This window comes from Alligator sinensis, unplaced genomic scaffold, assembly GCF_000455745.1.
Source record: "Alligator sinensis unplaced genomic scaffold, ASM45574v1 scaffold218_1, whole genome shotgun sequence".
Classification (NCBI taxonomy): Eukaryota; Metazoa; Chordata; order Crocodylia; family Alligatoridae; genus Alligator; species Alligator sinensis.
Window position 1 is genome coordinate 1,816,158 of NW_005842083.1, and position 27,978 is coordinate 1,844,135.

Sequence of the window (27,978 nt, forward strand, 5' to 3'; positions counted from 1 at the left end):
CATTTTATATGATATAGTTGTCTCTAGCAGCCAAGGTCTGGACTTGAAGAACCAGGAGATCCTGTTTTTTATGTTTCTAATACGAACTCTTCTGACATTTTCTATTGTCTCTCTCATTGTCACCTGTAAACAATGTCTATTTTAGGTTCACTGCTCTTGGAGGTAGTATCTATGTTTCTCAGCTTTTATCCTACAATTTACTTTGACGGTCATCTTGCAAATCCTATTTACATTCTTTAATTTTAAAACAAAAGCAATCTGGGGACTGTTTTGTAAATAGCTTTAATAATTCCACTGTAGGGATAGTAGGTTCATCTTGATTTAGCAAAAATCTGTTGTATCCCATTACATTTTTCAAGGGAAAAATGTAGTTAATTTGGGTGTCACATGAAGATGGATAACTATCCACATGAATAACTAACCATTGACAGATTTATGTATTTATGTGTATAGATCTGGAAAATAAGTATAGCAGAAATTCAAGTTTTGAATCATTATTTCTGAACTGCATAGCCTACAGGTTCTAGCCTGAGGAAAGCAGATGTCACTCAAGTATTCCTGAACTCCAGTCATCAAATACCTTTTATTAACTTCACCAAACTTCTGCCATTACTAATCTATATATTCCCATTTTTATTTGGAACAGTCTTTACTCATCAAACTACAAATACAATACATAAATGGAAGCATACATGTAAATTTAATTTTATTGTTATGTAGAAATTACTACCAAATTTATTAGTAAGCACTAATACTGGTCCCCCATCTGCATAACTTGGAAACATTATTGCTTTACAAATCCAGTATTTCAGAATCTCTTTAGTCTCTTCTTTGGGGGTTTAGAAACTTTTTTTACTCCCAGCCAGTTCACTTTAGAAAAAAGTGCTGTTACACTGGCATGATTTGAAGGATGATCCTTAAAGTACAGTGAACCCTTCAGAAATGCACGTCAACAGTTTGCATTATGTACATGCATGCTTGTCTTTTTTGGTTAACTACAGAAATTTATACTTGTACTCACAGACAAAGCTTCCAAGCTGGGATGCAGGAGGAAATGAATTTGTCTTGTTCAGGGAAGTAAACAGTTTCCTAGTCATGAAACAACAAAGTGTTTTGATTGGGTGTTCTTTGTTTCACTTTTCAGCTAGTGAAGAATTAACTGTATATAGGAACAAGAGGCAGTGGCCTCTGCTGCTGGGGTTGTGCAAGAAATGAGAGAAGGGGGAAAAAGTACTTTCCTTTCATTGACAGACAAGGTTCCTTGGGTGAATCTGATATCTTTTATTAGACCAACCCGAATAGTTGGAGAATAGTTATTAAGCAAGCTTTCGGGTTCAAAAACCCTTCGTCAGGCTAAGGAAGTTTCAGCAGTTGGTGTGTGCTCTCCCTGGATGGAATGAAAAGTAAAGAAGCCAGAGGCTGGGCTGGGGAGTTGAAGCCTTCTGTCTGCAGTTCTCAAAAATGGACCTTTACCTTGGCGTATCAAAACCAGCAAAATTAAACTTGCAATAATTAAGTCAATTTCAGTTTTCTGGTATCCATACTTGGAAGTGTGACTTGCTGCCTGGCACGTTTGCTTATGGCTTGATGTAGTGGCGTAGACTTGAACTTCATCTGATACCCCCTGCCAACTGCTTTTTTGGCCACTCTTGAAACTCAAGGATATTATATTAAGTTCTCATTTTTGGACTATTTTCTTCTCATGTACTAATTTACAGACTCAGATCCATTCCTAATAATTAGCTTACAATGGATTGAATTTGTGTTTGCCCAATAAACCATATACTCATTTTCGGAAGAAAATTTTAGCCCATGGTCAGATTGGTACTGATTGGAAGTGGTTGGGGGGGGGGGCGTTATGGAAAAAAAGGTTGCTGGGACATAGAACATACATCCTTCCTTTTCTCATTTCAATGATGTTTGAACATGTATCAGAACAATATAGTTTTTCTTAGTCTAGCACTTACATTTGTTTTAACGTATCAAAACTATTTCTGATCTGCTTTGATATTTTCTGGAAGCTTGTAATGAAAAGCTAACTTTTCACCCTATTAAAAAAAAACAACAAAGTGTTTTCACAGACTGTTTTTAGCACAACCTTGTTTCTGTGCTGTTACAGTGATATTTTTTGGCTGCTTTGGGGTCAGTTTGGAATTAGTTTGAGTAATATCTCGTGCTACTAATATGTGGTACATTTTGACAAATATGGGACATCAGAAACTTAGAGCTCCAAATAAAATATGTATCTTATGAGTTTTTTAATGTACTCAGTTCTGTGTCTGTCTGCTATTGGCCTCCCAGCTGTGTCTGTTTTCTTCTTACTAGTCCTTTCTTCTGGACTTAGAGCTTTGCTTTGAAAAGTTACACCATAAAAATGACACTATCAACTTTATCAGTTTACCATGGAAAAAGGTCAAGCTGCTAGGAAATATCTGTCAGAAAGGTGGGGACTGTGTATACAGTGTGTACAGAACCTGTTCTGTTCTTGTTGCGTTTGTGTTAATGTATCCGAGGTGGCACAGATGAGCAGAATATGGATAGAGCTTAAACCAGGGATTCTTAACCAGTGTCATAGTACCATGGGCTGCCTTGAGATCCTTTCAAGGGTGCTGTGGGATGTCACACAGTGGTACTACTGTTAGGTTTACAACAGATTCACAAGATAAACCAAGACATTTAAAATAGAAATCCATAGTTCTGGTTTTTCTTAGTTCTTTGTACCAGAAAAACTGCTCTATTATTTTTCTGTAGTAAAAAAAAAAAAAATGAAAACGATGAACTAGTCTTTTTCTGAGCAGTGCCTCAAGTCTATCCTGGGTGCCTGGAGTCTAAAAAGATTAATCTAATCTTGCTGGTAGGGTAGGAAAGAATTTAGTTTGCCTTCCTAGAGCTGTTCCTCAGAGATGATAATGATACATTTTGCTTATTAAAATAAGCAGATGTGACTTAGTCACATTTTATCGTTTTGTTTTGTTTTTTCTGGTGGGATGAGGGGTGTTTTTGAGCTTATCTTTATATAGTTGTTAACAGGAGAACAGATCTGTTCTGCAAGACATTTACACTGTCATCTGAATTGTATTTTCTAAACACGCTAACGTGGGCTATAATAATTTATAAGGCCAGGAGACCCCATAGAACTTCTAGTCTCACTCAGTGCTTGTTTACATTTGTTTACATTAATAGATTGTAGCAATTGATTGTTTTGTTTCTCTCTCATCCTGTGCTGCTGACCCAATCTCTCTGCCAACAATTCCAGTTATCTTCAAAGCTGGATAATTGCTTGTTAATTTCTGTAAATATTACTCAGTAACTTAAAACATGAAATTGCTATCTAATGGAGAGGGATCTTGGAGTCATAGTTGACTCCAAGTGTAAGCCGGCAGTGTAACGAAGCCATCAACAAAGTCAGTCGCACCTTGTCGCGCATTAGCTGATTCATGACCAGCACATGGAGGGAGGTGATGCTCTATGCGACATTGGTCAGGCCGCAGTTGGAGTACTGTGTCCAGTTTTGGGTGCTGCACTTCAAGAGGGACACGGAGAATCTGGAGAGGGTTCAGAGGAGGGCCACTCGCATGATTAGTAGTCTCCGTGAAAGCCATACGAGGGGAGGTCGAGGGATCTGTATCTCTTCAGCCTTCATAAGAGACTTCTGAAGGGAGATCTTGTAGCTGCCTATAAGTTTATCAAGGGAGGACAACAGGGAATTGGAGATGCGCTATTTACCAGAGCACCCCTAGGAGTAACTAGGAATAATGGGCACAAACTAGTGGAGAATAGATTGAGGTTAGACATTAGGAAGAAATTTTTTTTACAGTAAGGGTGGCTAGAATCTGGAATCGGCTTCCAAAAGAGGTAGTACTATCGCCTAACTTGGAGGTCTTCAAGAGGAGGTTTGATAGACACCTGGCTGGGGTCATCTGACCTTGGTCCTCTTTCCTGCCAGGGCAGGGGGTCAGACATGATGATCTTTTGTGGTCCCTTCTGACTCTACAATCTATGAAGTATGATTTTAATGCCGCATTCTGTCAGCCTCCGGGTCTGAGCCTTACCCTTAAATTTTTGGCTTAAATTTACTTGATTTTTTTTTTTTTTAGTTATGTGCATAGCCACAATGGTATTTCAAGCTCTGACAAGATAGAGTTAATAATAATTATTCATATGTGCCAACTTAAGCTCAGATACTCATTGTATATAGAGAATTAAGTCTTCATGTGAAAAATGTGTATCATAGGCATTTTAAAAGCTTCCTCTAGATGTTTAGATGTTATAACATTGTTGCACATACTATATGCGCACATACTTTTTTCTTTTCTTTTTTAACAGGAAATACAATGGTCACATTGAAAACAAGCCCCTAACCATTCCAAAGGATATTGATCTTCATCTGGAAACAAAATCTGTTACAGAAGTGGACACTTTAGGTAAGGAAAAGACTACAGTTGGATTTAGTGTGTCATAATATATTCTTCAATTATGCAGTGTTTTTTTTTTTCATTCTATGTACATTTGTGATATATACTTCTATGTTTTTTATGGAGGAGAGAATAAAAAAACTCATAAAGAAAAAATGAGCCAAAAAGCAAGAATTTAAGATGACATCTTTTGCTCTATAAGAGACATCTAAATAGTGGCATTGCAGAAAAGAATGCGGAGCTAAAATCCAGCATGAAGCACATCTGATACTGCAACAGGCTTCTTAATATAGGAGGATATCTGAAGGCTAGGATCATATACATATTTGAAAATAGGCATGTGAAATCTCCTCCTAGATTAGTATAGGCAAAAGAGTCAGTTGACAGGTATAGAAAAATATTTCATAAAACACTAAGTTCATTACAGCATAGAAACATATAATTTCATGTATCTGTCTGAGAAGTTTTAAGTGAAATATTTATGAACCAAGCAAAGATGTTACAGAAGCAAACACTTGCATATACTTCAAAGGTTCTGGGCTTATTAGGCAAAGCTTAGAGGAAGGACTGTTAATTTCTATATTTTTATTTTCCTATGGGAAATATAGGTAATGCTCTTATTTCCCATATTTAATTGTATGTCAGAACTGTGATACAGCTGAGACTTATAGATACGCCTGTGTTGGGCTGAGAAGATCTTCCATACAACTTAATGCAGTGGTTCTCAACCTTTCTAGACTCAAAGGTACCCTTTGGAAAATGCTAGCTCTTAGTTTTCACTCATTTTTTCACTACAGGAAAAAATAGAGCATTTCTTCTGTTGTAGAGACCTCAGAAAGACTGTTAACAGGTCAGAATTCCTGGGTTTATCTTGTGAATCATGGCTGCACACTGAACTGTGCTAACATTGTGTGGCATGTTGTGTATATATTCAATACATTTAAGTATTTGAGCTAGCTCTGTTCTGGTGACCTGGGCAATATTGAAAAACCAGGTGGCGAAGAGAGCTTAAGAGGTTATTGACATTTGTACAGTTTTCCATCTGGCCTGTCTTAATTGAATAGCAGATACTAGAGCAGGGGCGGGCAATTATTTTGGGCAGAGGGCCACTTAATGAGTTTTGGTGAGCTGTCGAAGGCCACAAGGGTTGCCCCACCCCTTGACAAGTGCCCCCCCCTCATTGTTCGCCATCTTGGGACCAGAAGTCCTGCAGCTAACCTCTGACCTTTGCCACTAGAAGACTCTCTTCCCTTGCCCCTGGAAATATTCCTTTTGGGAAGGGGGTTTGCTATCTTGGAACCAACCCCCCCCCTCCCCTTTATATACTAAAAATTCAAACATCTGTAATTAATATATTTTAATTTTATTTTTTAAAATATTTTTGTCTGGATTTGTGTGAGTTTGTGTTGTGTGTGTGTGTGTGTGTGTGTGTGTGTGTGTGTGTGTGTGTGTGTATATAGAAGTGATTGCATAATAGCTCATAATGAAGTCTTACTCTTGTATATTGGGGGGTGTAGGGGCGTGTGTATGTGGGGGTGTGTGGAAGTCGGGGTGTGGATATGGGGTTTGTGGGGGTGTGTGGCAATGTGTTTGGGTGGGTATGGGGCTTGTGGAGAGGGAGGGTGGCTGGGAGTGTGTGGCAGTGAGCTAGGCTTTCCCCAGAGGCATGCGGATGACTGCTGTTTGTGGGGTGTGTGATAGTGTGTGGAGGATGGTATGGTTGTGGAATTTGGGGGAGGTTTGTGGGATGTATGTAGAAGCCCCTGCACGCGCCCCCCTTGAGCTGGTCAGCACCTGCCCTGCAACAGCCCAGAATCCGTGCATCCTGCAGTGCCTCCCCCGCCACCGCTAACAGCCCAGTGTGGCCCACTCTGTGCCACCTGGCCTGACGCATTCTACCACTCCTGGGCATGCACTGGGGTTGGGGTGGCTCCCTCCAGCTGCCACCACTGCTGCCCCCAGCTTCATGGTAGTGGGAGGGACCAGTGCACACAGTTGCATGCCCCGTGCTGGATCTGGGCTCGCCCATCTGGGCTGAGTACTGGCACTGGCCAGGCAGAAACTGTTGCTTGGCATGGGGAAAAGCAGCTCCACCCCATCGCCGCTGTGAGGCAGTTTTTGGTGCAGCTGGCCGGAGCCTGTATCGCACCAGGCTGTGGTACGGCTCTGTCACTGCCATCTCTGGGCTGCCTTGCGGCTGCTCTGCGTTGTCACTGCTACCATTCTGGGCAGCCCACAGGTGGTGATGACAGATGCAGGGCAACTTGGTGCGGCATGGGCTTCAGGTGATTGCACCAAAAAGTGCATGGTGGCAAAGGTGAGTGGCCACTTTCTCCTGTGCTGAGCAACAGTTTCTGCCCAGCCACTGCTGCTGCTCACCCTGGACGGGTGAGCCCACAGCCTACACTGGGACTGAGGCTGAGCAGCAGTGGCACGGGAAAGAAACTGCTGCTTGGCGTGGGGCAAAAGTGGCCCCTCCCTCTCCTGCTGCTGGCGTTTCCTGGTGCAGCCACCCGGAGCCTGCACAGGGCTGCCCTGTGTCTGCTCTGCCACTGCTGCCCCACGGGGCAGCCCAGAGGTGGCAGTGATGAGGCGGAGATGGGCAGCCCCATATGGGGTCTGTGCAGCTCAGGGCAGCCCCATATGGGCTCTGTGCAGCTACACCTGAAAATGCCAGCAAGGGGGAGGGGCCACTTTTGCTCTGCACTGTGCAGCCGTTTGTTCCATGCTGCCACTACTCAGCCCAGATGGTTGAGCCTGGAGCAGGCATAGGGTCGGGGCTGTGCAAGCTGGTCCCTGCTGCTACCGCAGGTCTGGGGACAGCGGCAGCCAAAAGGAGCTGCTGCTGCCTTGTAAGACAGCCCAGCTGTGAATCTGCTCCAGCCCTGCTTCATGCCCAGGGGGGCAGCAGGATGTGCCATGGCCAGGCAGTGCTTCGGCCAGGCAGGGTCAAAGGACCCACCGTTGGCTGGACAAAGCCCCTTTGTGGGCCAGATCCAGCCCACAGGCTGTATTTTCCCCACCCCTGTACTAGAGCTTACTATTTGGTACAAAGCATTAAATGAATCCCAGTTTTTCATAGCTTTCTAACTATGACACCATTGAAAATATCTCAAGGCACCCTGGGGTGCAGCAGCATACCAGTTGAGTCATTAACTTAATGTAACTAGTACAGGAACTTAAAATGCCTCATTTGAAATATAGGTAAGACTTTTGAAAGTAGCATATGAGCAAGGAAAGAATTTTCAAATATTGTTAAATGCTGTTTGTTTAAAACAATGCGATTCATTATTACTGAAGTTTTACTGACAGTAAAGCAATGTTTTGTTTTAAAGGCAACATTTAGACTGCTGTTGATACTTGTGGACCCAAGATTGTATCCATAAAAGAAAAAGTACTGTTATTCTAAATGAAGTATTTGTCTTAGATTTGCATTGAAATATCTTGATAGTAACCAGTTTAATTTTCACTTACTACCTCGATCCATTCCCTGGGATAAATGCTCAGGGTTAGTGTTTGGTTTACCTAATGAAATGTGAAAAGAATGGGAAGGTCTTGGTTTACTAAATGCATTTGTGGTCTTGAGCAGATCTTTGAGCAGTTTCTAGGATTCACAACAAAAAAAACCTGTTTCCTCTTAAGCCATCTGAACTGTCTGGGCTGTTGTATATACTTGTGGTGCCCAGTTAAATACTTTCATGTTGCATAATTTTCACAATTTGTTCTGAAAACCAAGAAAGGAATCAGAATCCTCAAAAACAAATCTTTGGTTTATTCTTTGTAAGAATATAATCTGTGTATTGTATTTAGGGACCTACCTAAATCGTGGTTTCACAGAAACTACAAAAAACAATATTATCTGCAGTTTCTGGGAAATCCGGCATTGGCCACATTCCTCCTCCCTTCCCTCATCAGCGAAGGGCAGGGCCACTAGGCCCATCTGCCAATTAGTGGCAAAGGGCAGGGCCTCTATGAAATACCTGTGAAATCTCTGTATACTGCAAGTGAGCCATGAAAAATTATTTGTCTCACCCAGACTTGGGTAGGTCCCCAATTGTTTGTATTGTATATTTTTCAATATAATATGTTAAGTAGTTTACATTCTCAGAAGATTACAAAATTTAAGACAAACTGTTTAGACCTTTGCCTTGAAATGAAGAAAGAATTAGGAAGCCAGTTCATATCAGGAAGTTCAGGTTAAAAAAAAAAATCCTCTAAATAAATAGCATGTAAAATACTTAGCAGAATACTAAATTCCACATTTAAATTAATTGTCTGAATAGATTTTACAAGCTAGCCTTGTATATTTTGTGCTACAGTTACCTGATCTCATTACAACAGGGACATGAGTGTTTTAAAAGAAGTGCACCTCTTACCAAATGTAGAAGAGAGATTTTTGCAGCTGCTGCTACTTGTATATCCTGGACTTAACTGGACATCAAGTAGTAACAGCTGTTGTGAATACAGTATTTTAAATATGCTTTATATGTTAAGTGCAAATTATGTTAGCTTTGTCATTGCTTGTCTTTAAAAGGTCATTTGTGCTTTCTACTTCTTGAAAATCCTTTGTTTTTCAGCATTGCATTATTTTCCTGAATATCAGTGGTTGGTGGATTTCACAGTTGCAGCCACGGTGGTATATCTGGTAACTGAAGCCTATTACAGTTTGATGAAGCCTTCACAGGAAATGAATATCAGTATAGTCTGGTGTCTGCTTGTATTGGCTTTTGCAGTGTATCCTTTTTATGACTTTCAAATATTTTTTTTCTCCTTTTTTAAGATTTTTAATATCTTTCTACAATTCACAGATGGTAACTATATTTACTTTTGGAATCAAAACGTTTTCATTAGGAAAAGGAAGTTACTGGCATCATCCAGTATGCTGCATGCTACTTAATCATGATACCAGTCTTTGTTCATGGGTCTGGATTGTTCTGTTTTCCAGAACAGCAAAATGTTTAACACTAGCTTGTGAAAAACCAAGTGCCGAAGATATCTTAAATGGTTATTGACATTTGTGTAAGTTTCTGTCTGGTTTTTCTTGGTTGAATAGCAGATACTGGAGTTTATCATTTGGTACAAGGCCTTAAATTAATCTAGATTTTTTTTATAGCTTTCTGACTGTACCAGTGGATTGTCATTAAGCTTCCTGACTCAGAATTTAAAATTGTAATGGGAGCTGGCAAAGTGCAATACAGGATAGTATTACCAGCTACCACACAGACTTGCTGGAAGGGTGCTTGGATGAGGATATGATCCTGAGAGTAGGAGAACACAAAAGGAGGTAAAGGAGGTTTTGAGAAGGAATGGATTAGGAACCAAGAAGTGGTGTTAAGAGGAACAGGAATGTAGGTGGAGTGGTACAGTGCAGAACTTTAAACTTTTACTTTTCACCCTCAGTATGGAAATAGAGGGAAAACCATGCACTGTTTCTGGAGACATGTAATGGTAAACCAGTTCAAGAGGTAGCTGGTATATTTTGTAGGGGCAGGCAGATATAGAAAGGCCTAGGAGGAGTTACAGTAGTCAGCAAGAAGCATCACATTTTTTTGCTAATAGTGATAAAGAGGAAAATGGTTTGGGTTTTTTTTATTTTAAGATGTGATCAGTTTGAATGAATGAGTGGAGAAAAGAGTAAAAGTGTGGAAAGTCGGGCAAGTCTGGTAATTAAGTAACTTCTCTGCTTCTTCCATCACCTACTAAACAGATGGTAGGTTTAGCTATCTTGAGTTCAATGCTGAAGTTGGATCCACATAGGGAGCTCATGTTATGATCTGTCCTTGATATTGGCCCTGCTAATTAGTAGGTATGCAATAAAACTGAGCCCTGTGTGAAGTTGATACTTCTGTACACACCTTGTTTGTCCTGTTTGTTATTAAAATATGTGCTTTAATTGTACTAAAAGCAGTAACACATTCCAAAAAAATCTCGAGTAGCAGAAGAGATCCAGACAATTCTTGCAGTCATTTATAAGTTGATTTGGAGGAACTGTTATAGCTAAAAGAGTGTACTTATGATATGAAGACACACAAAAAACTAGAACGCTTGGTTCTAAAATGATACCTTTTATTAGACCAAGTGGAAAATGGCAAGAAAATTGTCCTTTTCTGCAAGCTTTCAGGATCAAAGTCCCTTCATCAGGCTCTGAGAAAAGTGTAGATGGTACAAGGTGGTACAAGTCCCCGTAGGTAGGAAATAAACTTCATTTTTGTACAGAGGGAGCTGAAGATGGAAGTCTGTCCCACTGGGTCCATGAGAGTGTCTTTGTGAGCTGTGTTGAGTAGCTCTTTAATGTGTTGATCAGGTAGAATTCCTTCCCTGGAGGTGTCAAATGGCAGGCAGGGAGGCAAAAAAACTTCCTCGTTGTTCTGCAATGAAGTTTAAAATCCAAAATCTTATGATATGAAAGAATGGAAAGTTTGCTTGTAGTCCATTTCAGGCAAAGTACTTCACTGACTTTGACCAACTAGGATAGAATACCATTTTTTAAGCATGACTTTCTAATTACTTCTAAGTAGGACAAAGTAGTGTTTGGCATTCCCACAGCATGCTGTTAGCATGTCATGTCATCTTCATCTCACTGGATTGTATGGACTAGACCTACTATATTGTAATTTATTTTTATTTTATTTAAATGTACAAGTTATATAATGATTGAAATTATACAAAGGGTACTTATCCCAGGTGCTTTTGGTAGTATGATGAAGTAATTGATTGTAACAGGTGCAGTTTTAGTAACAAGGGAAAAAAAATAGCTGTGCATGACCTGCAACTCAGCCCTGCTGTATGGAGTGTAACAGTTTTCCGGGTTCTCAATTCTTCAAGACTTCTTTTCATCCTGTAAACCAGTGGCTCCCAACATCGGGGTATGGCCTAAATCAGGGGTCCTCGCTCTACTGCCCCCCCCGCGGGGCTTTCCCGGCACATAGTCCACATGGCTCTTGCTGCTGCTGCTGCCCCCTGTGATCCTGGCCCAGCTTGGGCTCTGCTGGCGCCACTGGGCACGAGTGTGTTTGTGGTGGGGAGGCGAGAGTTGCGACCTAGATTTAGGGTCGCAGCCTAAAAAGGTTGGTAACCACTGCTATAAACCTCTCAGCCTTTCCAGTAAAAAAAAACCAAACCAAAACAAAAAACTATGGGTTTTGTAAAACCTACTTAGTTCATTTGAGCTCTTTATTAGGTTGACAGAGGGATTAAACTGACGAGCTTGCACAGAGAAATGTCCTGTCAGGAGTTGTCCCTCTGTCGAAGGGAGCACTAACTCATACTTCTGCTGATATTAATTGAGAGGAGGCAGTCAGGAACTGAGCCTTTCAGAATTTATTAGTCAAAATCAACATAGTTTAAACGCCACTTAAAAACCAGTAGAGAGCCGATGTTGTTCCTGAACAACCAGTTTCAGGTGCTTGGACAAATATTACATCCATTAATGTGTGGGTGGCCATACCCTTGTTTACTTCATCTTTCAAATTAAAGTGTAGCCAGTTACAGCATATTGCAGTAGTTTCATCTCTTAAGTGACAGGTCTGGATTAGGGCTGCCTATGGAATGATTAAAACATTTAATCATGATTAGTTGTGTGATTTAAGAAAAAAAATTAGTCACAATTAATCGTGATTTTAATGGCACAGCTAAAAACTCAAAATGATGCAAAATTATGCAGGTACTTTGTATAGTTAGGGAGTGAGTGCAGGGTGTGTGTGGGGAAAAGATGGAATTTGGAAAGGTGTGGGGGCTGTGGGTGTATGGGGGACAGTTTGGAGCCTGGGGAGAGAAGGGTCCCTGCAGGGGGTCTGGAGCTCGGGGAGACCCCCATATGCCTTGGCAGGATGCAGGGTACTATGGGTTAGGAGTGAGGAACATCAGCAATGTTGTGGGGGAGGGGGCTGTGGCTTGGGAGTGAGGGGCAGGGGTAGGGCACAAGCATATCACTGCCTTCTCCCTCCCCCCCCCCATCTTCTTTTTTTGAAACTGGAAATATTGTAACCATACAAGAATGCAGCTGGGCTGCATGTAGAGTAGCACCCAGCAGGTAAGTCTGTGGAGGGGAAGGGGTGCGATTGGGGGAAGGAAAGGGGTGGGGAGGGCAGATCAAGGCCCCCATGGTGAGGGAGGGAGTGGGGCAGGGGCTGGGGTGAATAGGACCTCAGGGCAGGGAGCAGGACAGAGCTATGGCGGAGGAAGGGGAGGAGGTAGCTCCCTGCTGATGCACCCCCCGCCCCCCCGGGAGGCATGGGGTACATGTGCCCCTTGGATTTGTATGTGGGGCAGAGGTGGGCTTCCCACTGTGGGCTGGGACTCTGCACCCTGCTGCCTTTGCCCCAGGAACCGCATGCTGGCTGTGCTGTACCCCCTTCTCACTCAGCAGCAGGAGGCACAACATGGCGTCACATGGGTCCCAAGCAGGGCACCAAGTTCTCAAAGGTAGTGCCAAGTCCCAGCCTGCCTCTGCCTTGTGCACAAATCCAGGGGGCACATGCCCCCACCATGCCTCCCTCAGGGGTGCACACAGTGGCAGGGAGCCCTGCTTACCCCGTGCCCCTGGACGAGCCACCCATGGCTCCATCCCACGACACACCCTGGCTCTGGGGTCCCATTTACCACCACCCCTGCCCCACTCCCTCCCTCACTGGGGGGGGGGGCTTCCATCTGCCCCTTCCCCTTCTCCTCCACAGGCTTACCTGCTGGGCATTGTTCTACATGCCACTGGACTGCATTCCTGGCCTCATGCATGTTGTGGCTGCACACCTGCATGCAGCATCTCAGAGTGGAGCCTGGGTACTGGTTCCAAAACCATGCGCATGATTAATGCATTAATTGGTTCTTGCATTAATTATGCATGTTAACAGATTTAATTGACAGCCCTAGTCTGGATTATTACACACACACACACACACACACACACACACACACACACACACACACACACACACACCCTGTGTGTGTATGAGACAGAAGGTTGTAGCCCTTTCTCTTCATACTAGTGGTAGAATCCTCTTCAAATAAATGTAATTCTAGAACCATGTCCATGTGACACGTGTGGAACAAATGACTGATATCCAGGCTTTCAGCCCCCAAATAATACCTGTAAGTGTTGTGGAAACAAGTTGAGGGAAACAATGTGATCATTACCACCTCAGTTTTATCTGGATTGAATCTCTACCAACATATTTTCATCCTTGCCAAAGTTCTAGTTGTACTGAACTTGCATTGGGTCCTGCTTCCTCACTAGCTCTCCTAAATGGCCCAATAAACATTGAACAAGAAGTGTAACAGGAAATTTTGCAGCATTCACATATTAAAGTTGGGGGTAAATAACAGTTACCCTCTAGAATCTCTTTTGTGGGGTGGGGAAAAGAATTGAATCCATCAACAGGAAGTGGCATCCATGTCTTTGAAAATTTGCAAGTGACTCGACAAAATTCTTGTCCAGGCCATTATTCCTTGTTATCTTGGGGGGGCGCTAGGGGAAACAAGGTCTCCTCCAAACCCTTCTGGTCCCCCCTAGTGAGTTCATTAGACGGTCACCAGGTCCCCCCTCAGCCTTCTCTTGTGAAGGCTGAACAGGTTCAGGTCCCGTAGCCTCTCATTGTAGAGTCTGCCCTGCTGTCCCCGGATCATGCGGATGGACCTCCTCTGGACCCTCTTAATGTTGTCCACATCCCTTTTGAAGTGGGGTGCCCAGAACTGGACACAGTACTCCAGCTGTGGCCTGACCAGTGTTGCGTAGAGGGGGAGGATCACCTCCGTGGCCCTACTTGAGATGCACCCGTGGATGCATCTCTTCTTACTCTTATGCTGCATTTCTTACCCAATAGAAGCCAGCTATGCTGGAATTACCATTATTTGTCATCCAGATGAGTTTTATACATAAGTTTTTTGATTTCATCCTTTCTTAAGCCTTTTGTTTTTCAATGCTTAATTAACTGAGTCAGCATTCTTTTGAATGCAACCTTTATCAGTCGCTATATCCTCCCATACTAGTTAAACAAGCAAAACGGATGACAGTAAGGTTAAATATCTTGATTTGGGTTTCTGATATGACATTATTCTCCTGCCTTCTTTTCCTCTATATACAACTAAAAGGACAAAGGACTTAAAGACATATAGCTAACGTCACTTCTGCAGGTCTTGGTATCCTCATGTATGTGATAGTGCTGTTCTTCCTTCTTGGCCTCCAGAGAGTAGCCATTGAACGAATGCTTCTGGATGCCAGAGCATAGACTTCTGGGAGAGTACAAAAGCCACCAGGACTTGTAACTTTGGGCAAAATCTTCCAATTACTGTTCCAGCCCCAAAATTGACCTATGAAAAATGCTCAGTTGAATGTCTTCCTAAAGCTGTTCATATGTTACCAAAGTACAGTTTAGTGAGATACTGAAGTTCCCAAAGTTCAAGTTCAGGAGTTCTTGCTTCTTCCTGTCAACAAATTTTCTAGTAAAAAGCAACTCTCTTGCTCTTGGAGAAATTGTTGATAATCATAACCCAGTACACTGCTGTGGCATTTCAAAAAAGTAAAATGCACTTGTGTAGTAGATATTCTGTCCATGTGAAGTGTTCTTAAAAACTACCTTGTACAAAATTGAGCAGGTTCAAAGAAGAGAAGTTTGTGGGGTTGGCTGTTTTAAAACTTGTATGGAACTAGAGGATAAGGTCAAGTTTTACAAGAAATTAACATAACAATAGTCGTACTGTGTTGGTGGATTGAAAAACTTCAGATTTCCAAGGTGCTGATACCCATCTGTGAGCCACCTCTGCTTTAGTATGATGGTAAATTGTAAAACAAATTGACAATTATGGCTTTTGGTTTGTAGCGAATGTGATATTGAATTTTTTGTGTTTAACCATAACATTATCTTGGTTTTCTTTACATCGCACTCATCAGCACATGTGATTAAGTACATCATCCTAACATATTGGAAACACATTTTAAGCAACCGTTGTTTTGATGGGCACCACAACAATTAAGCATCATGAATTCGAACACACACGTATATCAATAAAAAATAAAACCCCTATGTACCCATGCTACCTAATATAGTATAGAGAACAGTACTTGGAATTATTGATATGAATGGAGTTTGTGTGTGCACTGTTTAATATTATGTATCTGCAGCTGACTGCTAGTTGTAGAGTAGAGCTGCATCTTGTCCCATTCTTCCCCCCCCCTTTGGAAAAAAAAAAGATTTTAGTATGGGCAGGACTGCTTACAGTTTGCTTTCAAAAAGAGAACCTGCAAAAGTCTTATTTACACTACTAGATGGAAAAAATGTCAAATTGCTGATTTCTATCTGTAACAATTGTATAGATGGTCCTAAATTATCATTTGTTCACTTCTTTGAGTTATTGTATTTGTCATTAAAGTAAAAAGGAATCCATATACACTGGACTAGTAAGGCCAAATAGGATAGTGTTAATGTAGATATTCATCCAGCATAAATAAACCTATGTACCCTGGATTTAACCAGACGTGAAAAATAGTTGTTCATCTTTGGGTAGTTGCACACTTCAACATTTTGTGCCTGGGGCCTGTATGGCCATCACTTTCATAGTCAGTAAGAGATTTTTGTGAATGTTATAGTACTGGATAAAATCAGTAATTTATGGAAGAAATTTCATGAAAGAATGTTGTAATCCAAAAGGGAAAGGATTGATAAAAATAAGATAAAACTTTTGAAAAAAAATCAAACAGCAGTGCTGGTTGGGAATTACCCAGTTCAAATACTCTAAATTATAGAAACAGTATCTATGTACTCTGATCTTTCAGAGGCAGGAAAGCCTTCCATCTAAGGTAAGATTATGCAAGCTGTATATTGAATAGAGTATTCCTGGCATTCATCCATGTATCTTGGTAGGTAGAAACATGTTACATCCTATGTATTCTGATTTGTGTATATACTTCAAGAAATCTGTACTGACTAGCAGGGCATATGTAACTAACTGGTAAGGATATGCAAGTATTAATGTTTACAGCTAAAAGAAGTTAAAAGATAAATGGTTTATGTGATGTAAAATAATTATGTCAAAGGTAGATTGAATTTTAGCTAGGTGCTAAAGTATTGTAAGGGGCAAGATGTTGGTGTTTCATTTTTTGTGAATGTAGAATGAATTGGAAGAATAATAGTGTTCATAGACTTAGGCATAGTGGATACACATATATTGTTGAGCCCTCAGTGTTACTGTTAAAGATGTATAGTGTACAACCGTTAAAGCTTTCCCATAACTTTGTGTGGCCAGTAGGTAGGTGATATGGTTAGGTAGGAGGTCCAACTCTGTCCTCAGCTATTCATGCTTTTGTGGACACAGCTAGACAACAGTAATGCAGAACAGCAAGGCATGATGTTGAAATGCATCTCCTCAGAAAAGCAGGTTATTGTAGGCATATCACATCTCTTCTCCCCTTTTGGTACTAGTTTCCAATAGGATTTTGAATCGAGATGGCATTTCAGTCCCAGTTTTCCAGATGCTTTAAAGCTCTGGAATAGACCAACTAATAACTGTATCCTTGTGGCTCAGTAAACTCTTCACTGTAAGCGTAAAGCTCATTTACATAGGAGATGCACTTTCCTTGAGAGTTGGTCAGAGAATGTGGAACAGAATCTCTGAGGAACTAAGGAGCTTCTCTAACATCCATGAACAGCAACCTTTTATTAAAGAAAAAGACAGCCAAGTAACCATACCATGACAAAACCAAAACATTCTGCAGCCCATGCTTGTCCTGCTAGGAAATGGATCAGAACCAACAAATAACAAATGCTAGTCATATTAATGTAATAGCTGTGATGCTCCAGGTAAGATACAGCAGGAAAGGATTTTTTGTGGGAGATATGTTTTCATTTTTTTTTTGTTTTTAAACCAAGTGTATGTCCCTCCCAAATATACAGTTGGTCTAATAAAAGATACCACCAACAACAATCCAAATGCTAGTCATGTTTAATTCTATACTGGAAGGCACTTAGGTAGTTTGAGAAATGTGATATTAAGCATCTATATAGAATATAGTATAATCATCCATGGGTAAAATCTAGCTACCAAGACAATGAGAAGATGTGTTCGCATAAATGCTTTTGCAGAAATAATACCTTTATTTGTTTTGATAAATACCCAAAAATGTAATTTTAGGCTTTTTTTTTTCTCTTGTAGATTTACTTATGGGAGTTCATTAGGAAGAATAGCAATAATGAGTTAAAGTAATAACAAACCAACTAAGTAAAGGATTTCAAAAACACAAACTTCTTACCTTGGTTTCTCATGGGGTTTGGAATTCTGCATTAATTTAACTGGAAAACAATATGATTTAGCATTTAGAACAGAAGGTCTGCATTAACTGCCATTGCAGATTATGAAAAGAAAAAATGGAGAAAAATATTGTTTGCATCAGTACTTTTCTGTATGTACATTTATGGAAATTGGTTAACCAAGAGCCTTTCATCACAGTCCAGTTTGTATACTGACTCTCTTGAAAATTAAAGTAGAGGAAAAATCTGAACTCTAGTTTTTGTTTTCTGTTTTGTTTTTTTTTTGGTGGGGGGAGGAGGGGGTTAATGACTATGGCTATGACTCTCAGTGGCTTTTTATGTTACACTAGTGCTCTAAAAATAAAACTGAAGTGGTGGGAATTTGTCATTCCCAAAAGTAGCAAATTTTGAAACTGTAATTATAATTCTGGTTTTGAATGCATTGTCAGATTTTTCATTTTGTATTCTGTTTTGGTGAAAATGAATAATTAAAAAAGAAAAAAAATCCCCTAGGTATTTACTTACTGTGGCTTTGAGAAGAAAATAATGAAAAATATATTATATTGAGCATCTAGTATTGGATGGTTGATTAGGTATTTATTAAATACATTTTTACACAGATTTGTGGTACAAAACAGGTTTACATCCAACTTAATTGAAGATTAATTTTCAATTACCAGAGGGGATTACCAGAGAGTGGCTCCCACATCACCATTAATCACTTCCTGGCTGTGGAAGGGCATGACTTTTGCTTCAGTGATCCCTGACACAATCTGCACCTGCAATTGAAGGTTATCCATAAATAGTGGTCACCTAAATATTCTACATTAGCATGGCCAACCTGTGGCATGAATGCCACAAGTGGCATAGGTAGCCTTTGTGTGTGGCACACTGCAGATCAGGGAAAGGACAGGCAACACAGTAGCAGATAGGTCAGGAAGCAGTGCAGGAGATGAAGTGGGGAGCACAAGGCAGGAAGGAGAAAGCAGAGCAGCAGATTGGGCAGAAGAAGGGACTTGATCTAGCTCTTAGTATGGGGCTAATTTTTGGCACATCTGCCAAAAAGGTCGTCCACACTCTGTTCTACATTATATGTGAAACATCTTTGTGGCTACTTTGCCATTTTATGGCATCGTGAATTGGCTGAACATTGTGGCATGTTGTAATTTTATGGTGTGATTTAACATCTTAATCATGCCTTAGAACCTCAGTAATCTCACAGATGACAACCCAGGTGAAGAGTTCCAGTACACAGAGATCTCTTAACCTTCACCTTTTAGCAGAATAGATGAACAAAACTTAATCACCAGGTAGGAACAGTTAGTGACAGTATTTACCTTGAAGGAAGGAGTGAGAAGACTAGCTGTACTACCTGGCTTGCATCACACCAGTATTTAAAGTATTTGAAAGGATACAGGATACTGGTTTAGGTTTTCAGGATACTGGTTTAGGTGATTGATGGCGCTTCATGGTGATAGTATGTACACACTGCATAGTTTCCAGTAACTGAAGAGGAGCAACAAAAGATGTAGCCTTGCAAAATAGAGATCTTGAGGTGTTACTTGAAGACAAATGGTCTGTCATGACCATTGCTAAATGTGAATTTCAGCTGTACAATTGTATCTGCTATGTTAATTGCAAACAGTTACATTTTTATCTGTGAAAATCAATCTGTTTTTGACTAGTATGTTTTTGATTACCATACAGTATTTCAGTTTTAGTATGTTTTTTTTTTTTTTTTTTTCCAGTAGAAAAACATACCAGGAGAGGCATTCCAGGGGTCAGGCAGGTGCTGAACAAATAGTTGGCATTGCTAGTGGCTCCTGGGTACTGCTGAGAGCTTCTAAGCACATGGGACAGTGGTGATTGGCTGGCTTCCTCTGGGGAACTCCGGTCACAGGCCTCCTTTGGTGAGAGCGCAGAGTCCTGCCACACTTAACAATTTCCACTCCAGCAGCCTGCAGTGCTACCCCACTAGCATCCATAACTCACTAGCACCAGCCAATGGACCTAGTTCCTGCACCAGCAGCTCCATAGCCACATATGTGGAGCACCAAGGGTGCCTGCCATTTACATCCACACATCCTGGATTTTCGGGTTCCTGTTAGACCTTCCAGCATGCTTGGGCAGTGCTTTACAACCTGACCCCAGAGGCTGGAGGGCTTTCTTTCCACTAGGGTCAGAGCAGTCACTGTTCTCAGGGCTCTGGCCCCTGCAGGTAGGGCCCTACTTCCCTGTAGATCTTAGTCATGTGGGGGGGGAGACCATGGGGCCTGTGGTCTTGGGCACCTTGGAACAGTTGATGCAGAGGACAGCTCATGGGAGTAGACTTGGGTGTCCAGGAAAGGCAGCTCCATAGGTCCTGCATGTCACAGTTCCACTCATGTACCTCTCCCCTTCCCCTTGGACAGGACATAGCTAGCTTTCTCCTTTACCCCACCCCTCACACTCCTCCTGCCCTTGGTCACCTGTGTCCTGAGTTTTCGTCCTGTCCTGCATGGACTCAAATCCCTGCTGTAGATGTTCTGTCTGGACAGGAGCAAGGAGCAGATGGGGGTTTATTAACTATCATTATTTTCAAATAAAAAGTGGCATAACTATAAAAGTTCTGTGCCGCACCTCTTTTCATCTGGCCATCGTTGCAGCAGCAGGAGTTCAAAATGGTAAGTCACAGATTCCTTCTGCTATCACAGTCCAGGGACAGTTGCACCACCTCACCCTGCTCATCTAAAGTCAGTTCCCATCTCTTATGCTCTGAGTAGTCCTTATGCTCTCCTGCCTTGAGGGGAGGGGAGGGGCATCTCCTAACAAACCCAGGCATGAGCTTGAACTTCTCAGTGTTTGAGCCCTCAGGCACACGGTTCAGCTGGGATTTGGGGTCCTGGGTGGGTACAGGAACTGCTGGTTCTTGATTCGAACCCAACCCATTCCCTCATTCTAGGAATATTGCTTTCTCTGCATGTTTTTTTTCTAGCCAAAATCTCCACCCCAGGTTAGAGCTTGGGTTGGGTGAGGGAGAATTCTGTTTCCTTAGGATATAGTTCTGCAAGGACTAATCCCACTGTGAGATTAGTGGAAGAGTGACCCACTATGATGGTGCTGCCAGGAATCCTGTTCATTATGTGGATAAAGCTGGAAAGCTACCTCATTATGCAGCATGATAAGCTCACTCTGTAAGACATGGAGATGATCACAGCCACAATCAATGCAAACTTAGCTTGCTGAAGACCAGGTGAAGCAACTTTGCCTTCTGATCATGCCCCAAGCACTGTCCTACATGTGCTTGCATTGTTTGAAGAACAAGAGACAGGACTGGCCTGCCCACCCTGTGCCCTTCCCCCTCATTTTTGAGCTGCCTGTAGTGCCTGGTCCCTCTGAAGGTCCCAGTTGCTGTCATAGACCTTGTAGCAGATGCCTATCCATTTTATCTTGTCCTGTCTAGTTCCTAGTTGTGACCCTGCATGTTCATCTTCATGGTGATCCACGGGTATACCTTTTTGTTCTGCTGGCTCTTATGGAGCTTCTCCTGATTCTGTTTATGGTCCTAGAGCGCAAGGAGGTCCCTGACCTCTCTCTGTATTGAGTTACTGGATTGGCTGTAGGTATGGGTGTGACTGGGGTCTGGGTGTTGTCTCACTGGGGATCTGAGTCTGGGCTGGGTCTGCATCAGGGTCTAGTTGGGTTCCCATACCTGCTCAGAGTGATGTGCAGGGCATTCAGCTGTGTTGGCACCCTGTGTCTGCAGCTCTGGAGCACAGTATTAGCTGCTAGGAGGAATGATTTGCTCCATGCTCGGCTGGAGTAGTAGAGTCCAGCCTGAGTTGCTAGTTGTTTCCCTTGAGCTGTGGGGAGCAAGGATCAGTGCATGTTGGGATACCGGAGGACAGTGCTGCAGTTTCTTCTGCAAGAGTAAATGTACAGGCATTCATTCTTCCAGCAGCACTGGAAGTGACCTCTACTATGTTGAAGATGACTTATTTGTCTCCCAGAACTTCCATTTTTGCTCTGGGAGGAGCTATATGAGCATTTGTATGTTCATTGTTTCTACTGGAAAAGCAGAAATGTAACACCTGTACACGGCCTATGTCTCTTCCCATCTGTCAAGTAGAAATTCATACTTGTGTCAAGTATTTTAAAAACTTTTGATAGCACTGTGGCTGCTAAGTGTTATACCCTAATGGATGTAACTTTTGCATATGATATATCAAGAATTTAAATTTTGTGTGCAGTACTCCTGCCCATTGAAGGAATTTATAACAAATGCAGGAGTTTTCATCAAATAGTTTAAGATCATTTTTGAAAAACCACATGCTGATATGCCACTTAGTCATATATGATAAAGTATAGTAAAGTATGCATTGAGATGCACTTGTTGCTTAATGAAATACAGTAACACACTCATTGTTCATAACTAAACATAACATTGTTCATAACTAAAGTATGCATGTTAACCCCATAGCATGTGTGCCATCTTCTACAGATTCAAAACATTTTACTGAAATGAGTACTCTAAAATGAGCTCTTCATGCAACCTGCATCTTAATTCTCTCCTCCCCCCCCCCCCCCCCCCTCCCTTGTTAAAGTAATGATTGTGGGGTTTTGCAATGGAAAAACTGCTGTGGCTTACACTTATTTCTCCTTTTTCCTCTTTCTCTCTAAAGGATAATATCTGGAAACATTGGCACAAGTATTTTATTTGAACATGGACTTTATCTCTTGCATTTGAAAAATAAATTCAATTATAATGGACTGCAGCTAAGGCTGTAGTAGGGCTAAAAGTATACTAGGAAAAATCTATCTTAATTTACTGTATGGTTACAGACCTAATTAAGTTTAGAAGTGCATTAAAAAGGAATGTTCAAGGAACTTTTAAAAACTGCTTGATAAAAGATCAGGAAACCTATGTTCTTATTTGTGACACTCATATGAAAGGACTTTGTCCTCAGGTATAATACCTGGAGTCTATACCTATTCCCTTTTGAAAAATATTTTCTTGTCTAGCTGCTACTGAATTTGCTGTAAGTTTGCTGATAAGCTCTATACTAAACTCTCAAACACATGGTAACAGCATAGTAATAAGTGCCAAGAGCTACAAAACACTATCTTATGCTCAAAATAGTCTCTTGTTACTCTAATACTATACTGTCATGTTGCACAGCACTTTTAAGTCGCCAAAACATAAGAACATAATTGGCATATACTGAGTCAGACCAAAGGTCCATCCAGTTCGGTGTTTGCCATCAACAGTGAAAACTGGCAGATGCTTTAGAGAGAGAGTATTAGAAATAGGGTATGTAGGGTATGTACAGACATTTGGGGAAGTTAAATCAAACTAAAAATGACTACCTGGTCTGAAGTAATTCGGGATGGGGGAGCAAGCAGGCTTCAGGGAGGATCAGAGGCATGGGGGTTAGCAGGGTCTATGGGGGGTTGGGGGGACAGGCATGGTACAGCCACCTCAACATTTGCCATAGTAGGGTTACCATATTTCCAATATCAAAAAAGGACACCTGTGAGGGGAGGGGCATATGATGGGGGGGGGGGGGCAGTGATGTGCCCATGCCCTGCCTGTAACCCTCACTCCTAAGACCCTGCCCTTCCAGCCCTGCCAGCCCCTCCCCCAGACTCCCAACCCACAGCCCCCTGCCCTCCCCAGCCCTGCTGGTGCCCGTCGCGCCTAACCCGCAGCCCCCTGCACCCCCAGCCCTGCTGCCCAAGCAGCTCCTTTGTTGCACGCACACATGAAGTGTCTCTTGACATGAATAGCTGGAAGTTTGCTGGGGCCTGCGTGGGGAGCACGTGCCTTCCAACAGCCAGTCACCTTGCCCACTGCTTCCAGCCCCAAGCAGCTAGCCCAGGAGAGCAGAGGAAGAGCAAAAACCCAGACATTTGCTCTGATTTTAAAAACCTGCCCGGATGCAAGGACAGGGGCCAAAAAGAGGATGTGTCCAGGGAAAACCCAGACATATGGTAGCCCTCGCCCTCCTACCCCCCCACACCAACACCCTCCTAGCACTGCCCCTGAACCCACATAAAGCAAGGGAAACCTGTATATAAGCTTGTTTAATCCTGTTTTGATTCTGGTTAAACTTGACTTCTGCAATAGCTAGTGTCTCGCATGTTAATTATACATTCAGTAAAAACATTTCCTTTTGTTTTTCTAAAATTGTTGCCTGATGATTTCATTGGGTTTTTTCAGCTGCTTGCATTTTGAGACACAACAAAAATTGTTCCCTATTTATTTTTCACACCATTCTCAATTTTATGGAGTTCTATCATATTCCCTTCAGTTGTCCATCTTCTAAGCTAAAGAATCCAATCCTTTTTAGTCTGACAGAAGCCATTCCATACCCATGATCATTTTTGCCCTTCTCTATTTTGCTAGTTCTGTTCTATTGCTTTTTGGAGATAGGGTGACCAGAACTTCACACAGTAGTCAAGGTGTGGACTCACTATGATTGATATAGTGGCAAATGATATTTTCAGTTCTTTTTTCAATTCTTTTCCTAGTGAACATTTTACGTCACTTTTCACTGCTGCTGAATATCAGGCCTGTGTAAAGAGCATTCTCCACAATTACTTCAAGATATCTTTTATGAGTGGTAACAGTTAATTCAGAGCCAGTTGTGTTATGTGTAGTTAGGATTATTTTTCCCATGTGCATTACTTTGCATTGACTGTTAAAAATTTTTTTTGCCTGCCCATTCAGTTTTATGACATCTTCCTGCAACTTTTCACCTTCGCTTTGGACTAAAGAAGAATAATTTTGTATTGTTTGCAAATTTTGCCATTATGCTTTCTACTTCCTTTGCCCTGAGCCCTCCCCAGTATATACCTTCTTTCAGGCTGAAAACCAATCACTTGGTCCTACCCTTCGTTTTGTTGTCCTTTAACCAGATTTCAGTCCATAAAAGGGCCTTCCCTCAGATCCCAGGACAGTTAAACTTTTTTAGGAACCTTTGGTTAGGGATCTTGTCAAGGATTTTTTGATAAATTCCTCTTACTTACCTTGGTTTTCTTCTGTAGACAGGTGTAGAAGGACCATTATTTTTATGTCATTTCCGTTTTTTTATGTAATGAGCAAAATAAAATTATTGAAAGCAGCAGAAAGTACCCAGAAAGGGAAACCTGAGACAGGAATTTTCTACTCCAACTCTCAATGATTTTTTCTAAATTTCAGCTTCTTTTTAAGTAACAGTCCATGCAAGACCTTTCCAGGAAGAAAAACAAAACTGGCATCCTGATTCCTTCCCCCCCCCGATGGAAAACAAGCAGAGGAAAAAGAAAACCTTCACATCTCAAATCTGAATTTGAATGAAGTTGGTTAGAAGCTATCACTTATTTTGGTGGTATTGGGGTTTGACCTTCAATTTAATATTTTTTCGTAGTTAAGAATCTCTAGTACAGAAATGAGAGAGATTCTGTCTGTGTGCGTGCGTCTCTGCTCAGTATTATGTTCCTTTGCTTTTATTTTATTTATAGGCTATTTTGAAAATCTGAATAGATTACATGTGGCTGTTTTGAAAATCAGATTCAAATGTCGTGAATCTTGAAATATATATTATGTATTTAGTTTCTTAAACCTATGTTCTCTCTTACACTTTCAATTTTCCTAGAATTCTGGCTTGTTTGTACCTGCTTTAGAGTAGAGCAGCATTGTGTTAAATTATGGAAGTAGATACTGAATATTGTTGGTTTAATAGCTATTAATGCCTATAAAAAGGACACAACAAAACCATTTTCTAGAATGACATTTTTCCAGTGCCCCATCATGTCCCTAAGTAGCAGTTGCATATTGAACTTCCATGATATTCTAAAGCATAATTGTCTCTGAAATTAGTGTAGTAAGTATCACATTATTTGCAGGTTTTGTGTCTAGAAGAATGTTACAGTGCAGATGATCAGAATCTATTTTTAAAATGTAATTGCCAACATGAGTAAAATTTTATTTTCCTTGACTTTTTTCCTCACGTAGCAAGATACTGTTCTCATTGACTACTCACTATTTCAAAGTGGAGGATGGAGGTGAAAGATCAGTCTGTGTCACCTTTGGCTTCTTTTTCTTTGTTAAAGCTATGGCAATCCTCATTGTAACAGAAAATTACCTGGAGTTTGGACTTGAGACAGGTAACAACTTTACATGAATTCTCTTGATTACATGACCTTAAAAGTTAATGTTAATCTCCTCGAATCTCTCTCAGACCACCTGTACTGTATTAAAACAAGCTGTATTAATAAGTCCTGCTTTAGATTTCAGATTCTAAGGTGCATCTTGTGTAATTCCCTTGTTTTTCTGTAAATGGTGTCATTTTCTGTGTGGTTGGTTGTTTGGTTAATTATATTTGCGTAACATTTTATTTTAACCCATTTTGCCTTACACAGTTAAGTGAAACTCCTCTGTTTGAAAATTACTTATGTTCTTAAAGATTAATGTAAATTTTATTCACATTCATGAAATGTACAAATATCAAACAGATGTTTTCAAAGCCTGCTTCTGTTAATAGCAGAGTTGTATTGCATTGTGGCATACTAATTAGCACATGAAAGAGCTAAGCTAGATGTAAGAAAATGTGTTTAAAAGATGTTCTGTTTTCTAACATTTTGTTTCAAAAGAGATATTGCATGTTTGTACCATGGTAAAATATATAATAAAAATGTCTCTCTCTGCAGGGTTTTCAAATTTTTCAGAAAGTGCTATGCAGTTTCTTGAAAAGCAAGGTTTGGAATCCCAGTAAGTTTCTAAAAAAAATAAATAAAAAAAATAAAAAATTGAAAAAAAATCAGTCTGCATTATATTCAATAATAACAATTATCAATCCGCTTTTTTTTGGTAGTGAGCTTTTAATTCTTCTGCACTTAGATCTTGTATTGTGATTTATTACTATGAAAGGGCTGGATTAATTAGAATACTTCAGCTGTACTTTCAGATTGTCTGAAATGTCTTAATGTTTTCCTTTTAATATTAAGAACAACTGCCCATATAATTTGCTGTCTGTTACATTTCAAAATTACAGGCATCTTTCTCTCTCTTTATAGTTCTTACACAAACAATTCATTTTTATAATGCTTTAAAAATGTTGCTTAAAGAATAATATCCCTCTGGGCATAAATATTGTCCTTATTGCCCAGGTAGGGGAACAGAGGTAAAGAGGGTGAACTGTTTTGTCAGGTGGAGCCTGTGGCACAGTTGGGATTTAAAAGTCAGTTTTCACTCTTACATCTTCAGGCTGTTATCCTGCTATGCAGATATAATTTGCACTGAGGTAAATTGATTGTATATAGGATAATGAAGGAAGGCTTATTTCACACGTGATTCTCTTGTTTATAGGTTTGCTATTTATAAATTGTTCTAAAAAATGAATGTTTTATTATAATTTGTGCCTTAATATACATTCATGCATGTGCTCTATTACATGATTACATGGTGTGGGCGTGCAGAAATTCTTAAAAGCAAATATATATTGTTTGTGGAGAGATGTCTGAAGGGAACTCTTTTTATACCTGTAAGTCTGTTTAGGATTCTGGGTTCTGAGTTCTTTAACTTCTCCTGAACTCTGCATTTTTTTTATCCTTCAGTCCATTCTTAAATTATTCTCAGCTTCCTTTGCAAATGCTTAGTTTTCTAGTTAGTGGCTGTGTCCTCATTTACTTTTGAATTTCACTGCAGTGCTTTGGCAGCTTACAGGTAACGATTGCATGGTCATGGCATTATATGGAAGTTGCAGTGAAATGGATCATGAATGTGTCGATTGAAACTCCCACATGACTTCTTTGTTGTCCTACATCAGTAGTAAACTGTATTAAATGCTTTGCTGCTTGCATATTTCTGAAGTTAAATCAAGCCTTTGAACTTTTATACTTTTTGTTTATTTAAAATGTCCATTTTACATTGCATCATTCAGTAATACAAAAATATGAGTAGTCATCTTAATGAGACATGCTAATTAGACTTGTCATATTTTACATTGATTATGTATAAATAGATCAACAACAGTTAGATATTTTGAGTGCTACCTAGTACATAAAGGTTGAATACAAGTAAAATAATATAATATAAAATAGAGGTAATGTATTTTACCTTTCTTTGTCAGAGATTCTTTACAGTATCTTTCCCTCTATTGATATACTTGTTGAACTTTTCTGCTAGTTATTTATATTCTTGGACTTCTCTGGATGTCCTGAACATTCAGCATTCTTTTCCTTTTTTAAATGTTTAACTGTCTCAAGTTATTTAAGTTGCAAACTTAATGTTTCCTAGAAAACTGTTCCTGCTTTTCAGTGCACAAGTGTTTTCTGACTTTTTTTTTTTAATGTGCATAGCCAGG

General features: G+C 40.6%; 1 protein-coding gene across 6 annotated transcripts in view; it reads left to right on the forward strand.

Annotated features, from left to right (window-relative positions):
• Positions 1–27,978, forward strand: part of TMEM161B (transmembrane protein 161B) — a 107,612-nt gene that overhangs the window by 22,629 nt on the left and 57,005 nt on the right. For all 6 annotated transcript variants that reach the window (XM_014520070.2, XM_025204481.1, XM_025204480.1 and 3 more), the window contains 4 exons: positions 4,327–4,424; positions 8,993–9,149; positions 25,629–25,780; positions 26,324–26,384. In XM_014520070.2, the coding sequence (XP_014375556.1) occupies positions 4,327–4,424; positions 8,993–9,149; positions 25,629–25,780; positions 26,324–26,384 (468 nt within the window). The remainder of the gene's footprint in view (positions 1–4,326; positions 4,425–8,992; positions 9,150–25,628; positions 25,781–26,323; positions 26,385–27,978) is intronic.